The sequence below is a fragment of the Odocoileus virginianus genome, chromosome X (assembly GCF_023699985.2).
Source record: "Odocoileus virginianus isolate 20LAN1187 ecotype Illinois chromosome X, Ovbor_1.2, whole genome shotgun sequence".
NCBI lineage: Eukaryota > Metazoa > Chordata > Mammalia > Artiodactyla > Cervidae > Odocoileus > Odocoileus virginianus.
Window position 1 is genome coordinate 39,527,315 of NC_069708.1, and position 17,769 is coordinate 39,545,083.

At 37.6% G+C, this 17,769-nt stretch overlaps 1 protein-coding gene across 1 annotated transcript in view; it reads left to right on the forward strand.

Moving 5' to 3' along the window:
- The window catches only part of DACH2 (dachshund family transcription factor 2), a 164,626-nt gene that overhangs the window by 16,043 nt on the left and 130,814 nt on the right, over positions 1–17,769 (forward strand). The window contains exons 3-4 of the mRNA XM_070461897.1: positions 2,154–2,289; positions 5,183–5,266. Of these exons, the coding sequence (XP_070317998.1) occupies positions 2,154–2,289; positions 5,183–5,266 (220 nt within the window). The remainder of the gene's footprint in view (positions 1–2,153; positions 2,290–5,182; positions 5,267–17,769) is intronic.

Sequence of the window (17,769 nt, forward strand, 5' to 3'; positions counted from 1 at the left end):
AAGAACAGATGTTGAAGCTGAAACTACAATACTTTGGCCATCTGATGTGAAGAGCTGACTCATTTGAAAAGGCCCTTGTGCTGGGAAAGATTGAGGGTAGCAGGATAAGGGGACGACAGAGGATGAGATGGTTGGATAGCATCACTGACTCAATGGACATGAGTTTGAGTAAACTCCTGGAGTTGGTGATGGACATAGAGGCCTAGCATGCTGCAGTCCATGGGAACACAAAGAGTTGAACATGACTGAATGACTGAATTTAACTGGACTGCTCCTTGAAAGAAAAACTATGACACAACTAGACAACATGTTAAAAAGCAGAGACATTACTTTGCTGACAAAGGTCCATCTAGTCAAAGCTACGGTTTTTCCAGTAGTCATGTATGGATATGAGAGTTGGACCATAAAGAATGCTGAGTATTGAAGAATTGATGCTTTTGATCTGTGGTGTTGGATAAGACTCTTGAGAGTCCCTGGAACTGCAAGGAGATCAAACCAGCCAGTCCTAAAGGAAATCAGTCCTGAATATTCATTGGAAGGACTGATGCTGAAGCTGAAGCTCAAATATTTTGGCCACCTGATGCAAAGAACTGACTCATTAGAAAAGACTCTGATGCTGGGAAATATTGAAGGCAAGAGGAGAAGGGGACAACAGAGGATGAGATGGTTGCATGGTATCACCAACTCGATGTACGAGGTTTAGTAAGCTCTGGGAGTTGGTAAGGGATAGGGAAGCCTGGCGTACTGCAGTCCATGGACTTGAACAGAGTCATACATGAGAGAGTGACTGAACTGAACTGATTTTTATCAAATTTGTAATTTAAAACTATAAAAAATTAAAAAATACTAACGAACATCCTTTTAGTATTGTTTAATTTTTATAGTTTTAAATTATGAATTTGATAAAAATCAGTTCAGTTCCAAAATCACTGCAGATGGTGACTGCAGCCATTAAATTAAAAGACACCTGCTCCTTGGAAGAAAAGCTATGACCAACCTAGACAGCATAATAAAAAGTAGAGACATTCATTACTTTGCCAACAAAGATCCATCTAGTCAAAGTTATGGTTTTTCCAGTAGTCATGTATAGGGTTAAGAGTTGAACTATAAAGAAAGCTGAGCAGTGAAGAATTGATGCTTTTGAACTGTGGTGCTGGAGAAGACTCTTGAGAGTCCTTTGGACTGCAAGGAGATAAATACAGTCCATCCTAAAGGAAATCTGTCCTGAATATTCATTGGAAAGATTGAAGCAAAGCTAAAACTTCAATACTTTGCCTACCTGATGTGAAGAACTGACTTATTGCAAAAGACTCTGATGCTGGGAAAGATTGAAGGTAGGAGGAGAAGGGGATGGCAGAGAATGAGATGGTTGGATGGCATCACCGACTCTATGGACATGAGTTTAAGTAAGCCCAGGGAGTTTGTGATGGACATGGAAGCCTGGTGGGCTGCAGTCTATGGGGTCGCAAAGAGTCAGACATGACCGAGCGACTGAACTGATAAAACTGATCTTAGTGTTAGTGTTAGTGTTAGTGTTAGTTTAAAAAACCCGTCATTGTGTCTCGTGACCATCAAACCATTTTGTTGCCAACATTAAAAATGAATTCCTAAGGTCTGATAGATTATAAATACATTATTGCCATAATGTTTTCAGTTCAGAGAGACACAACATGTACCAGGTCCTCCCACTGTTTTTGAGTTTTATTCCAAGGTTCTAAGTGTTTACCTTTCGGAGATTTTCTTACTCAGATAGTAGGCTCACTCTCCAAGTTATGATTTGAATGTTATATCAGTGTAGAAGCTTATAATTACAAACCTTCACTAATAATAGTCACTTCACTTCATAAATTCACTTGGTGGATTTCCTAGGAAAGGAAGTGCAAGCTAACCTTTCTTGAGCTCTTCCATGTATCTGGCATAGCACAGAGGCCTTTCACTTTCTTATTTTATTTAAGCCTCACAATATCCCATTAATTTCCCAAGGTCAAAAATTATGATTTTGTTTAAAGATACGTGTTTATGATCAGGTATTGTAAAATCAGGTATGTGCTCAGTTTAAAGATGAGAGGTCAGCATTTCGAATGTTATGGACTCCACCTACATGAAAAACTCTGTATGAGATGACATTTCCTTTTGTATTTCTTTTATATAAGGAACGGATTCCAGAGAGTCCTTCTCCTGCTCCCTCTCTGGAAGAGAGTCATCACCCTGAGAGCCAGACCTCCTCCCACCCCAGCAGCAGCGTGTCCAGCTCTCCCTCTCAGATGGATCACCATTCAGAGAGAATAGGTAAGTATCTCACCTGAAGCTAGGAACTGAAAAATAATCTTTCAGGAAATTCTTCATTAGGCAATAGTGAGGGGGGAAATATCTGGGGGACCTGATGCCTCCTTGATTTAAATGTTTTTTTTTTTTAAATGGTGAATTTTTATTGGGAAAGTCATATGAACAAAAAAACTGTTAAGAAGTTTGTTCTCTGGAAGAGTCTTAATTTAATGTATCACTGGATCTGATGGGAACAATTTGATGGGAGTTTTATAGAATATAGGTTAATTCAATGTGTTGGTATTTAGCAGCTAGTGTGATACAAATCACTTGCTATATTCACAGCACCCTTTGAATAATGGATGATAAAATATATTTTGTGCAGTTGATTATGTAAGAGTGGTTAAAAAGTAATCAATATATGGTTTTCAAGAATCTCAACAATTTAAATGTTAACAGAGGATGAGATGGTTGGATGGCATTACTGACTCAATGGACATGAGTTTGTGCAAATTTCAGGAGATAGTGAAGTACCAGGAAACCTGGTGTGCTGCAGTCCATGGGGTCACAAACAGTCAGACACGACTTAGTGACTGAACAACAGCAACAATAATTTAGATAAAAAATATTTGGCATGGTGTTTTACACATTTATTTTATTGTTTCAGAAGTCTTACACCTAGGACATTGTTCTATAAATAGTATAATATTATTGTCAGTGATCTGGCATACTGGAGGCTCTAATCTTGTCACAGTCTGGCACTTACTAGCTATGAGATCTTGGGTATGTCACTTAACCACCATATGTATCTTTACCTAACATGAATATGATTGGGCTTCTAGGTGGCACTAGTAGTAAAGAACCTGCCTGATGATTCAAGAGACATAGAGATGTGGGTTCAACCCCTGGGTCAGGAAGATCCCCTGGAGGAGGGCATAGCAACCCGCTCCAGTGTTCTTGTCTGGAGAATCCCATGGACAGAGGAGCCTGACAGGCTACAGTCAATGGCATTGCAGAGTCACACACTACTGAAGTGACCTGGAACCCACACACATGCATAGATATGATTATTGCTCTGCTATTACACTGGAGTTTTGTGAGGTCAATGCAATGATATGTGGTAAAACACTTCAGAAATTTAAAGCACTAAGGAAATGTGAGGAATAAGCATTATTTTTCTCTGTGTGGCTTTACCTTGATTGCTTATCAACTGCTGTCTGATCCTACTCAGGTATACAGATATTACCCAGTGCATTCAACTATAACAAATTCTCCTATATGATAATTATGAGTCAGGTGAGCTAAGTAAAATCTTTGTTAATCTTTTATACCTACACACGTCCAATTTTGTAAGTATCCATTTCCTCTAGGGAAAATAATTTCTGCTCTTCTTTTAATCTTACTATAGGGACATTTTTCCATGTAAACTCTAAATTTTTGCACTTTATAATAATGATCACCTCAAGTCTCTCCAAAGTAATGTTTTTATGTGGGAAGAATGGAATTTGAGGGATTAGGGAAGGTTTTATATTCTGGATTTGTTCTGGGAAAGGACAAAAATGATTCCACTCTTGTGGAAATTCATCCAAGTCTCATTTAGCTTGTCAATATTGCATATTCTTTGTAGCTATTTAGCTTCGTAGTGAGATCAGTGAGTCACAAATCTGTCTCCCCATTATAATCGCCTATGGAGGGTTTACAAATATGGATGCCCAGGCCACACGCTCAGTCTCATGTACCTGGTCTGGTATAGAGCCTAGCAGCAGTGTTCTGATTTGCTTTTCAATATATCCTCAGAAGATTCTAATGTGCAGCCAGAGTTAACAACCACTGAATTAGAACTTTTAGCTAATATCCATACTGGAGTAAATTTAATTCCTAGACGAAGTGACATACGTTTTCTATGGATACAGTCTAATTTACTTGTTACAGTATTGTGTGCAACTGATTCAGGGGAGTCCTAGGATATAGCCAGATGACCATTAAGCAATCAAGAAACACATATTCTTCTATTAGAATAATCTTTGTATAAATGAGGGAGGGGGAGAAGAGGAAAAGGGGAGAGATAATTATTTAGAGTACTGGTTATAAGCAGAGTACATAGGGAACTATTGGTACTCTGTGATACACATATTTTAAAGGATGCCTTATGTTTAGAAATAAAGTATATCAAAGCAATATAGTATTGTAAAAAAAAATCTTTACAACATAAAGCATTTCTAAGTCCACTGACAGTAATTATACTCTCTATGCACATTCTACAATTGTCAAAGCATGATAATGAGATTGTCTATAACTGAATAAAAAATTTTGATGATTTTTGTTTTAAAGTGACCATATTTATTTATGGTGCTATATAATATTTTAATAAGGTATAACTAAAGAAAATTAATTGATAAACTGAAATTGGCATGATTTTCCTCTTTCAATATAAATGTTTTGCGAAGTATTTACAACAATGGCCAGAAAATTATATCATATCTATTAATTTTGCTATATGTTTGCAAAAACTCTCTAAGGTAAATTAGAGTCATAATTATTTTAAACTCATAAGATTAAATGCAAAATCCATTTCAGAAGCATTTTTGGAATTATATTATTGATTATAGAGGTAAATAGCTAATTTGCACATGGATTTTAAAAGAAAAATATTTTAAATGATTTAAAGACATGTTAGAAATTATATATGTACTATGCATTAATTATACTTTAAAAATCATGTGATTGAGCAGCTTATTGATTTTTAAATTGCATGATCATCATACCAACAAAAATCTTTTCAGTGGTTCAGAAATAGAAATGTATAAAATTCATGTTAGTTATTTATTGGAGTAAAATAGCTGCTTATGTAATGCTTTTCTGCTTTTCTTTTGGATGTTTTGCAAGAAAATTACACAGTTAAATCTTTTACTTATAGTTATGATGCCCCCAAATAGAGAAGACCTTATTGTTGAACAGGATACTGGACCAACTATCAAAAAATTCCAAAGGGAAAATAAAGGTAAAATAATTTTTGCTTATTTAATGTACATATAAAGATTGGACACTAACTCACTTAGCATCCTATTGCTGTATATTGTATACACATTTCCCTCAGTCAGAATAGATCTATACTGACTTTGGATAAATTTTTTTTGTAGTAAAAAATAATATTTACCTGAATTTTATTTGATATTATAAATAACATATTAACCCAAAGTTTCTTGGTGCCTGTGGTTGGAAGTTTTACCCTAAGCCCTTTATATTATGCCTGATTAGAGACATCTGATTCTAGTTTTATTATGTTTGTACTTTGCTGACTATATTTAAATTAATCAACATTTTATGGTTATGTTTGAAAAACTTGAGTTGCTATCATACAAGAGGGATGTTCTCAACATGCAAAAGTGATTTTAAAGTATATGCTGATTTGGACATTTCAAAGGAAATTTTAGCAAGCTACTCCTATTAGGTATTTACCTAGAATGAGGATAGATATGACATCAGTCTGGCTTGTAATCAACTGACAAATGTGTAATTTCTGCACAGCATCCAACTTTTTCTTAGGATATCTGTTTGAAGAAGGTAGGGAGAATAAGAATTTCAGTCACACTTCCTTGATATGAAAACTGAGTACAACTTTGTTTAAAAGACTTAAGGGAAGAGTAAAGGAAAATATATCAGCATATGTTATAGGCTATGCATTATGATTGTCATCATAGATTTATTAACTCTAAGCTAAATAACATAAGCTAACAGGTAATTTGTCAGATCACCAGATGGTCTGATTGTGCTTCACTATTAAGATGCATTTTTCTGTCTTTAATAAAGATGCTCATAATATGTAGAGAAAAAAAAACTCTCCATGAACAACTGAGGAGTTGATAGAGAATTTTCTTTTACTCTTTCTCTAAACTTAACTTGCCTTCTAATTACCTAGATGAGCATTTTAGTTAGAATTTGGAATAGTCTAGGATTTTAATGTCATTGATCTATGTTTGGTTTCCTTGCCACATGTTTTGTCATTTTGTATCCAAAGACTATACTCTCTGGGGCCCAAGTTGTAAATGCTTGATTTCAGAAAAGTTTTCAGAGTGGGAGAAGTCAAGTAGAGCATTTTAAACTAGCCAAACACTTACAGAGGTAATGGAACTGTAATTAAGGATGAAACTTCATTCATAACTCAGCAACAATTTGTTCCTGAAACCTCTTTCCCAGCAAGTCATGACAGTTTGAAGGACAGCTTGGTAGTAAAGCAGATTTTTTAGGAAAATCTCAAGCTGTACAAGATACACATGGTTCCATCAGAACTGCAAACCCCATAAGTCACAGTGGCATTTAGGACTGGCTTGTGTGCTGCAATGCTCAAGGACACGCTGCTATATCTTATGAAGGATCAGCTGGAGTGCTAGTACAGATGTACAATAACTGAATTTCATAAAAATACACAGTGGTATGCACTGGCATTTTTTAGTCTCTTGCTGTGGAATGGCACAGTTATGCTCATTTGAAACAGGTTGGTCACACATCCTGATGAGGATATTAATAGACAGGAGTGACATATTAAAATGCATTTCTTCAGTTATATGGGAAAGCTTTCTCTTTTTCTGATTTATTCATTTCTTGATTTATTTGGTTTAGGGTCATTGTTTTATTTTATTTTTTGTTTCTTAAATTTTTATTTCTCTATTTTAAAATTAATTTATTTATCTTAATTGAAGGCTAATTACTTTACAATATTGTAGTGACTTTTGCCATAAAGTGACATGAATTAGCCATGGGTGTACATGTGTTACCCATCCTGAACCGCCCTCCCCCCCGCCCCGCACCTCCTTCCCCATCCCTTCCCTCAGGGTCATCCCAGTACACTGGTCTTGAGCACCCTGTCTCATGCATTGAACCTTGACTGGCGGTCTATTTCACATCTGGTAATATACATATTTCAGTGCTATTCTCTCAAATCATTCCACCCTCGCCTTCTCCCACAGACTCCAAAAGACTGTTATTTACATCTGTGTCTTTTTTGCTGTCTTGCATATAGGGTCATGGTTACCATCTTTCTAAATTCCATATATATGCATTAATATACTGTATTGGTGTTTTTCTTTCTGACTTACTGCACTCTGTATAAGAGGTTCCAGTTTCATCCACCTCATTAGAACTGCTTTAAATGAATTATTTTTAATAGCTGAGTAATATGCCATTGTGTATATGTATTACAACTTTCTTAAACACTTGTTTGCTGATGGACATCTAGCTTGTTTCCATGACCTAACTATTGTAAACAGTGCTGCGATGAATATTGGGGTACACGTGTCTCTTTCAATTCTGGTTTCCTTGGTGAGTATGCCCAGCAGTGGGATTGCTGGGTCGTATGGCAGTTCTATTTTCAGTTTTTTAGGTAGTCTCCAAACTGTTCTCAATAGTGGCTGTACTAGTTTGCATTCTCACCAATGGTATAAGAGGGCTCCCTTTTCTCTACACCCTCTCCAGCATTTATTGTTTGTAGGCATTTTGATAGCAGCCATTCTGACTGGCATGAGATGGTACTTTGTTGTGGTTTTCATTTGCATTTCTCTGATAATGAGTGATATTGAGCACCTATTCATGTGTTTGTTAGCCATCTGTAGTCTTCTTTGGGGAAATATCTGTTGAGTTTTTGGCCCATTTTTTCATTGGGTCGTTTATTTTTCTGGAATTGAGTTGCATGAGCTGCTTGCATATATTTGAGATTAATTCTTTGTCAGTTGTTTCGTTTGATATTATTTTCTTCCATTCTCAAGGCTGACTTTTCATCTTCCTTATAGTTTCCTTCGTTGTGCCAAAGCTTTTAAGTTTAATTGGGCCCCATGTGCTTACTTTTGCTTTTATTTTCATTACTCTGGGAGGAGGGCCATAAAGGATCCTGCTGTATTTCTAGTCTTACATTTAGATCTTTAATCAATTTTGAGTTTATTTTTGTGTATGGTGTTAGAAAATATTCTAGTTTCATTCTTTAAAAGTGGCTGACCAGTTTTCCCAACACCACTTGTTAAAGAGATTGTCTTTTCTCCATTGTACATTCTTGCCTCCTTTATCGAAGACAAGGTGTCCATAGGTGTGTGGATTTACCTCTGGGCTTTCTATTTTGTTCCATTGATCTATATTTCTGTCTTTGTGCCAGTACCATACTGTCCCGATGACTGTAGATTTGTAGTCTAGTATGAAGTCAGGTGCATTGATCCCTTCAGTTTCATTCATTTTTCTCAAGATTGCGTTGACTATTTAAGGATTTTAGTAGTGCCATACAAATTGTGAAATTATTTGTTCAAGTTCTCTGAAAAATACATTGGTATCTTGACAGGAATTGCATTGAATCTGTAGATTGCTTTGGATACTATACTCATTTTTACTATATTGTTTCTTCTGATCCATTAACAAGGTATATTTCTCCATCTATTTGTGTCATCTTTGATTTCTTTCATCAGTGGTTTATAGTTTTCTATATATATCCTTTGTTTCTTTAGGTAGATTTATTCCTAAGTATTTTTTTTTTCTTTTCATTGCAATGGTGAATGGAATTGTTTCCTTAATTTTTCTTTCTGTCTTCTTATTGTTAGTATACAGGAATGCAAGGCATTTCTGTGTGTAATTTTATATCCTGCAACTTTACTACATCATTGATTAGCTCTAGTAATTTTCTGGTGGAGTCTTTAGGATTTTCTATGTAGAGGATCATGTCATCTGCAAACAGTGAGAGTTTTGCTTCTTCTTTTCAAACCTGGTTTCCTTTTATTTCTTTTTCTTCTCTGATTGCTGTGGCTAAAACTTCCAAAACTATGTTGAATAGTAGTGATGAGAGTGGCACCCTTGTCTTGTTCCTGACTTTAGGGGAAATGCTTTCAATTTTTCACCATTGAGGATAATGTTTGCTGTGGGTTTATCATATAAGCCTTTTACTATGTTGAGCTATGCTCCTTCTATGCATTCTTTCTGGAGGTTTTTTTTTTTTTAATCATAAATGATTGTATTTTGTCAAAGGCTTTCTCTGCATCTCTTGAGATAATAATATGGTTTTTATCTCTCAATTTGTTAATGTGGTGCATCACAATGATTGATTTGTGAATATTGAAGAATCCTTGCATCTCTGGGATAAAGCCCCCTTGGTCATGATGTATGATATTTTTAATATGTTGTTGGATTATGTTTGCTAGAATTTTGGTGATGATTTTTTCATCTATGTTCATCAGTGATATTGGCCTGCAGTTTTCTTTTTTTTGTGGCTTCTTTGTCTGGTTTTGGTATTAGGGTGATGGTGGCCTCATAGAAGGTGTTTGGAAGTTTACCTTCTTCTCCAGTTTTCTGGAAGATTTTGAGTAGGATAGGTATTAGCTCTCCTCTAAATTTTTGGTAGAATTCCCCTGTGAAGCATCTGATCCTGGGATTTTGCTTAGTGGAAGATTTCTGATTACAGTTTCGATTTCCATGCTTGTGATGTGTCTGTGAATATTTTCTATTTCTCTCTGGTTCAGTTTTGAAAGGTTATACTTTGCTAAGAATTTGTCCATTTCTTCCAAGTTGTCTATTTTATTGACATATAGTTGCTGATAGTGGTTTCTTATGATCCTATGTACTTCTGTCTTGTCTGTTGTGATTTCTCCATTTGCATTTCTAATTTTGTTGATTTGATTATTTTCCCTTTTTCTCTTGATGAGTCTGGATAATGGTTTATCTATTTTATTTATCTTCTCAAAGTACAGCTTTTAGCTTTCTTGATTTTTACTATGGCCTCCTTTGTTTCTTTTGGATTTATTTCTGCCCTAATTTTTATGATTTATTTCCTTGTAATAACCCTGGGGTTCTTCAATTCTTCTTTTTCTAATTGCTTCTTGTGTAGAGTTAGGTTCTGCACTTAATTTTTCTCTTTTTTCTTGAGGCAACCCTGTATTGTTATGAACCTTCCCCTTAGCACGGCTTTTACTGAATCACGTAAGTTTTGGGTTGCCATGTTTTCATTTTCATTTATTTCTATGCATATTTTGATTTCTTTTTGGATTTCTTCCATTATTTGTTGGTTTTTTAGAAGCATGTTGTTTAGCCTCCATATGTTTGTATTTTTAATTGTCCCCCCCCCCGTGAATTGAAAGTGAAAGTGAAGTCACTCAGTCATGTCTGACTCTTTGCGACCACATGGGACTGTAGCCTACCAGGCTCCTCAGTCCATGGGATTTTCCAGGCAAGAGTACTGGAGTGGGTTGCCATTTCCTTCTCCAGGGGATCTTCCCAACCCAGGGATTGAACCCAGGTCTCCCACATTGCAGGCAGACGCTTTACTGTCTGAACCACCAGGGAAGCCCCTGTCCTGTAGTTGACATCTAATCTTACCACACTGTGATCAGGAAAGAGGCTTGAAAATATTTCAATTTTTTGAACTTAACAAAGCTAGATTTATGGCCCAGGATGTGATCTATCTTGGAGAAGGTTTTCTTTGCCATTGAGAAAAAGGTGAAATTCATTGTTTTGGGGTGAATTGTCCTATAGATATCAATTATGTCTAACTAGTCCACTGTATCATTTAAAATTTGTGTTTCCTTGCTAATTTTCTATTTAGTTGATCTCTCCATAGTTGTGAGTAGGCTCTTAAAGTCTCCGACTATTATTGTGTTACTGCTAATTCCCCCTTTCATACTTGTTAGCGTTGCCTTACATAGTGCAGTGCTCCTATATTGGGTGCATATATATTTATAATTATTATATCTTCTTCTTGGATCAATCATTTGATCATTATATAGTGTCCTTCTTTGTTTCTTTTCATGGCCTTTATTTCAAAGTCTATTTTATATGATATGAGTATTGCTACTCCTGCTTTCTTTGGTCTCTATTTACATGAAATATCTTTTTCCAGCCCTTTGCTTTCATTGTGTATGTGTCCCTTGTTTTGAGGTGGTTCTTTTGTAGGCAGCGTGTATAGGGGTCTTGTTTTTGTATCCATTCAGCCAGTCTTTGTCTTTTGTTTGGGACATTCAACCCATTTACATTTCAGATAATTATTGATAAGTATAATCCCTTTGCCATTCACTTTGTTGTTTTCGGTTTGAGTTTATAAACCTTTACTGTGTTTGCTGTCCAGAAAAGATCCTTTAGCTTTTGTTGAAGAGCTGGATTTGTGGTGCTGAATTCTCTCAGCTTTTGTTTGTCTGTAAAGCTTTTGATTTCTCCTTCATCTTTGAGTGAGATCTTTCTGGGTACAGTAATCTGGGTTGTAGGTGTTTCTCTTTCATCACTCAGTATGTCCTGCTATTCCCTTCTGGCCTCACAAATTTCTATTGAAAGTTCAGCTGTTATCCTTATGGGGATCCCCTTGTGTGTTATTTGTTGCCTTTCCCTTGCTGCTTTTAATATTTGCTCTTTGTGTTTGATTTTCTTTAATTTGATTAATATGTGTCTTGAGGTGTTTCGCCTTGGGTTTATCCTGTTTTGGACTCTCTGGATTTCTTGAACTTGGGTGGCTATTTCCTTCCCCATTTTAGGGAAGATTTCAACATTATTTCCTCAAGTATTTTCTCATGGCCTTTCTTTTTGTCTTCTTCTGGGGCTCCTATGATTCAAATATTGGTTCATTTAACATTGTCCCAGAGGTCTCTGAGTTGTCCTCATTTCCTTTAATTCTTTTTTCCTTTCCGCTTCATTTATTTCCACCATTCTATCTTCCACCTCACTCATTCTCTCTTCTGCCTCAGTTATTCTACTATTGGTTCCCTCCAGAGTCCTTTTGATCTTAATTATTGTATTATTCATTGCTGATTGACTCTTTTTTAAAATTTCTTCTGTGTCCTTGTTAAATTTTTTTTGAATATTCTCAATCCTTGTGTCTAGTCTCTTTATCTGTACCTCCATTTTGTTTTTAAGATTTTAGATCATCTCTACTATCATTATTCCGCATTATTTTAAGGCAGACTCCTTATGTCCTCCACTTTTGTTAGGTTTCGTGGACATTTATCATGTTCTTTTACCTGCTGAATATTTCTCTGCCTTTTCATTTTGTTTAGATTGGTGTGTTTGGGGTGGCATTTCTGTGTTCTGGAATTTTGTAGTTCTTCTTATTGTGGAGGTTCCTCCATAAAAGTGGGGTTGGGCTAGTGTCTTGTCAAGGTTTCCTGGTTAGGGAAGCTTGCATCAGTGTTCTGGTGGGTTTAGCTGGATCTCTTCTCCCTGGATTGCAATGAAGTGTCCAGTAGTGAGTTTTTAGTTGTCTGTGGGTTTGGTGTGACTTTTGGCTGCCTGTATTTTAATGCTAAGGCTTATGTTTCTGTGTTGTTGGAGAATTAGCTTGGTATGTCTTGCTCTGAAACTTGTTAGCTCTTAGGTAGAGATTGGTTTTGGTATAGTTATGGAGGCTTTTGGATGAGCTCTTGTCAGTTAATGTTCCCTGTAGTCAGGAGTTTTCTGGTTTTCTCAAGTTTTGGATTTAAGTCTCCTGCATCTGGCCTTCAGTCTTATTCTTACAGTAGCCTCAAGACTTCTCCATCAATACCGCACTGATGATCAAACATATAGGTTAATGCTTAAAAGATTCTTGACAGTAAGGGACACCCAGAGACATTAACAGAGTTACATATAGAAGATAAGAGGGAGGAAGGAGGTAGAGATGGCAAGCAGGAGAAGAAGGGGAGTCAAAAGGAGAGGGACAAATCTAGCCAGTAGTCAGTTTCCTAAGTGTTGACAACAGACTGGAACACCCAAAGAGATTCACAGAGTTAGGTAGAGAAGAGGAGTTGGAGTGAGGAGACAGAGGTGACCTGGGGAATAAAAAGGAGAGTCAAAAGGGGAGAGAGCAGTCAAGCCAGTAATCACAGCCCTACATTAAAACGGGTACTAAAGATTAGATTCTTAAAGGTGCAAAATTGATAACAAATAACAAAAAATCAAATATTAAAAATCTAGAGTAGAGTTTAGACTATCAAAAACTACAATATTAAAAAAGTCACAAAATTTTATACACACACACACACACACATACACACACACATGAAATTTGGTTTAAAACTTGGGTATTTTTTTGCAAGGTAATAGTAAGTTATAAAAATGAAAATTAAAGGAGTATTACAGAAGTTAAAATTTTAAAAATATTTAAAAATTAAAAAGTGATAATAATAAAATATTTCTAGGAATTTCTCTGGAGCTGTTGAGGGCAATGTGGGGTCAGTTCACTTTCAGATAGTTCCTTTTACCAGTTTATACTTCTTCTCAAGGTCTATTGGCCCCTTCCAATGTTCAGTTCAATTCAGTTCAGTCGCTCAGTCGTGTCCGACTCTTTGCGACCCCATGAATCGCAGCACACCAGGCCTCCCTGTCCATCACAAACTCCCGGAGTTTATCCAAACTCAATCCCATAGAGTTGATGATGCCATCAAGCCATCTCATCCTCTGTCGTCCCCTTCTCCTCCTGCCCCCAATCCCTCCCATCATCAGGGTCTTTTCCAATGAGTCAACTCCTTGTATGAGGTGGCCAAAGTATTGGAGTTTCAGCTTCAGCATCAGGCCTTAAAATGAACACCCAGGACTGATCTCCTTCAGGATAGACTGGTTGGATCTTCTTGCAGTCCAAGGGACTCTCAAGAGCCTTCTCCAACACCACAGTTCAAAAGCATCAAATGTTTGGTGCTCAGCTTTCTTCAGAGTCCAACTCTCTCATCCATACATGACCACTGGAAAAACCATAGCCTTGACCAGACGGACCTTTGTTGGCAAAGTAATGTCTCTGCTTTTTATTATGCTATCTAGGTTGGTCATAACTTTCCTTCCAAGGAGTAAACATCTTTTAATTTCATGGCTGCAATTACCATCTGCAGTGATTTTGGAGCCCCTCCCCCCCAAAATAAAATAAAGTCTGGCACTGTTTCCACAGTCTCCCCATCTATTTCCCATGAGGTTATGGGACCAGATGCTATGATCTTAGTTTTCTGAATGTTGAGCTTTAAGCCAAATTTTTCACTCTCCTCTTTCACTTTAATCAAGAGGCTCTTTAGTTCCTCTTCTCTTTCTGCCGTAAGGGTGGTGTCATCTGCATATCTGAGGTTATTGATATTTCTCCCGGCAATCTTAATTCCAGCTTGTGCTTCTTCCAGGCCAGCATTTCTCATGATGTACTCTATATATAAGTTAAATAAGCAGGGTGACAATATACAGCATTGACGTACTCCTTTTCCTATTTGGAACCAGTCTGTTGTCCCATGTCCAGTTATAATTGTTGCTTCCTGACCTGCATGCAGGTTTCTCAAGAGGCAGGTCAGGTGGTCTGGTATTCCCATGTCCTTCAGAATTTTCTACAGTTTATTGTGATCCACAGAGTCGAAGGCTTTGGCATAGTCAATAAAGCAGAAATAGATGTTTTTCTGGAACTCTCTTGCTTTTTCGATGATCCAGTGAATATTGACAATTTGATCTTGGTTCCTCTGCCTTCTCTAAAACCAGCTTGAACGTCTGGAAGTTCTCGGTTCACATATTGCTGAAGCCTGGCTTGGAGAATTTTGAGTATTACTTTACTAGCGTGTGAGATAAGTGCAATTGTGCGGTAGTTTGAGCATTCTTTGTCATTGCCTTTCTTAGGGATTGGAATGAAAACTGACCTTTTCCAGTCCTGTGGCCACTGCTGAGTTTTCTAAATTTGCTGGCATATTGAGTGAAGCACTTTCACAGCATCATCTTTCAGGATTTGAAATAGCTCAGCTGGAATTCCTTCCAATGTAGTCAGTGGTAACTACAAGGTTTTAATCTGTTGCACTTTTCACTACCAAAACGGTTCCCTCTTTTTGTGTAATTCAGCTTCCTCGATTTGCAAGTTTCTTCAGTGTCTAATTTCTGCTCTGACACAAGGGGGAGAAGTTGGTCACTTACTTAGGCTCACTTGTTCATTGTGCTTTGGGTAGGGAGGGACACTGCAAACAAATATTACTGGCATGTGCAGGGAGTGCTCACAGTGCCTGGACCACACTGGGTTTGACCCTGATCATGGCATGTGTGCTTCCCTTGTCTACACTGCTCAGATTCCCAGTTTCCCCCCAGGAGAACTGTCCAAAGCAGGCCCAGGTTTGCATGCACTTCCCAGATCTAAGCCACTCAGGTTCGGGTTCTCAGGTACTCTACAAAGTCACTGATTCTTTTGAGCCTTCCTTTTGTGCCCTTCCCAGATCCAAGCAGCTCAGATGACCACATGCTTGGCAAACACACTGTCCCAGGTGTATGGTGCGTCTTATCACCTCCTGGTCCCAGCTTCTTGGTTTCCTGTGTGCACCATGAGAGCGCCATCTCAGGTGTGCCATGTGTCTCCCCTGGGGAGCTGATCTCAGGCTGTGACCCTCCTAGTGGATATCCACCATCCAGAATCCCAGGAAGACTTAGTTAGCAACTTGGAGCCTGCTCACAATTTGGTGGAGGATGCCATCTCTGAGACCAAGATTGCCCCTCGCCTTCCAGCTCTGGCTGTTGCCTACCTGCCTCTCTTCCTCTGGTGGGGAGATGGGTGGGTCCACAGCCGGCTAGCTCTCCTGTGGTATTTTCTCAGTCCTTTGTTCTGTGAGTGGACCAGGCTGTGCCTTAGGTTAGAGCTCTTCACAGGAAAGTTCTCTCTCTCTCTCTCTTTTTCTCTCTCTGACTATCCCACAGTTTGGGTTGCTATCTCACATTAACTCCCTCAGATTGTCGTCAGGGCATTCAGGACCCATCCTTACCCTAAGCATTCAAACCACACCTCTGTGTTCAGCCCCTGCTCTCTGCTGGTGGCCGTGAGCATCTGGGCTACTTCTCCACTGGGAGTTGCGATTAGGCGCATATTCTGTTGTTGTTGTTGTTTTTCCTCCCAGTTATGTTGCCCTGAGATTCCAAAACTCCCCACAGACCCACCAGTGAGAGGGTTTCCTGGTGTTTGGAAATTTCTCCTCATTCATGACTTCCTCCCTGGGGCTGGGTCTCCATCCCTAACTCTTTTGTCTCCCATTTTGTCTTTTATGTTTTGTCCTACCTCCTTTCAAAGAGAATGGACTGCCTTTCTGGTGTCCTCCGTCAGTGTTCAGAAGTTGTTTTGTGGAATTTTCTCAACATTCAAATGGTCTTTTGATGAATTTGTGGGGGACAAAGAGTTATCCCCGTCCTATTCCTCTGTCATCTTAGGACTGCCCCTCAGGGTCATTCAAAAACTTCCTTTTAAATGAGATTTTCTACATCAAGTTCTGCCAGCTGCATTTGTGGTATTATAATAAAATATATTTTCCTGAAATAGATTTTAGTTCTTAAAAAGGAATGCAGTTTAAAGTAGAAGATTCAATATTCATTAAGTTTGACAAGTAGGCAGTTTATACAACTGTGGCAAACATATGTTTTCACATCTGTTTTGAGTAATATCATCATGATTTTATTGAGTAATATCATTCATGGTTCTGGAAATTAGAAAATGCCAGCTTTGCCTTTATGTCTAAATTTTCAGAAGATGAAATACCATTAGAGTATGCTTCATGTAGCCCACCTCTTGCTCTATCTTGTAAAATTAGGTGACAGACAGTGTGATATATATCTCGTGATAATCTGCATTTTGCCTTGAGTTTTCATATGCAGACATTTTATAGTCTATATGATCTAGGCTTTCCTGGCAGTGATGTCCCTTTATATTGTGTCCAATATGAATTATCAAAATTGATATTATAGTTTTGACTCAAGTATTAATATTTTTACTAAACTGACTGATCAGTTAAAGAGTTTGATTTTATTTTTCCACATATATTCAAACAAATTGGCTAAATCAATTGCATGTTATGACATTGTGTTACATAATTTATTAGCAATCAGTTTTGGGATTCTTTAGAGTAGAGACTTTGGGACTATCCACTCTACTTTAACCATGTGAAAGCAAAGGCATAAAGAAAGGCCCTCTGACCTTGGCAGCCATTGTTCTCTTAAACTGCTAGCAGGAATATAGGGGCTTTTTGACAGTTTGCATTTGGCATTGATTGTATCTATTGAAAACTTTATATGTAAAATAAGTGCCAATGATCAAACTTTGGAATGCTATCTAAATATTGGAACAATAAATTTATCATCAGCCCCAATACTTCAGTCAACTAAAACATTACATTTTAAGTCAGTCCACGGGCTAAAGGTGCAAAGATAATGGTTTGAACATCCTTAAGAATCTTAAGAACATAAAGTATATTTAATCTAAGTTAAAGATGAAAGTGAAATTGTTAGTCGCTCAGTCATTTCCAACTCTTTGCAACCCCATGGGCGGTAGCCCACAAGGCTACTCTGTCCATGGAATTCTCTAGGAAAGAATCCTGGAGTAGGTAGCCATTCTCTTCTCCAGGGAATCTTCCTGGCCCAGGGATCAAACCCAGGTCTCCTGCACTGCAGGCAGATTCTTTACCACTGAGCCACCAGGGAAGTCCAAAACAAGATACTATCATATCAAGCCTGAAATAAAGATACTATCATAGCATCAGTACATGCCCTAAACCCTCTGCTAAACTGAAATTAGCCTGCGTAAAAATAAATGAA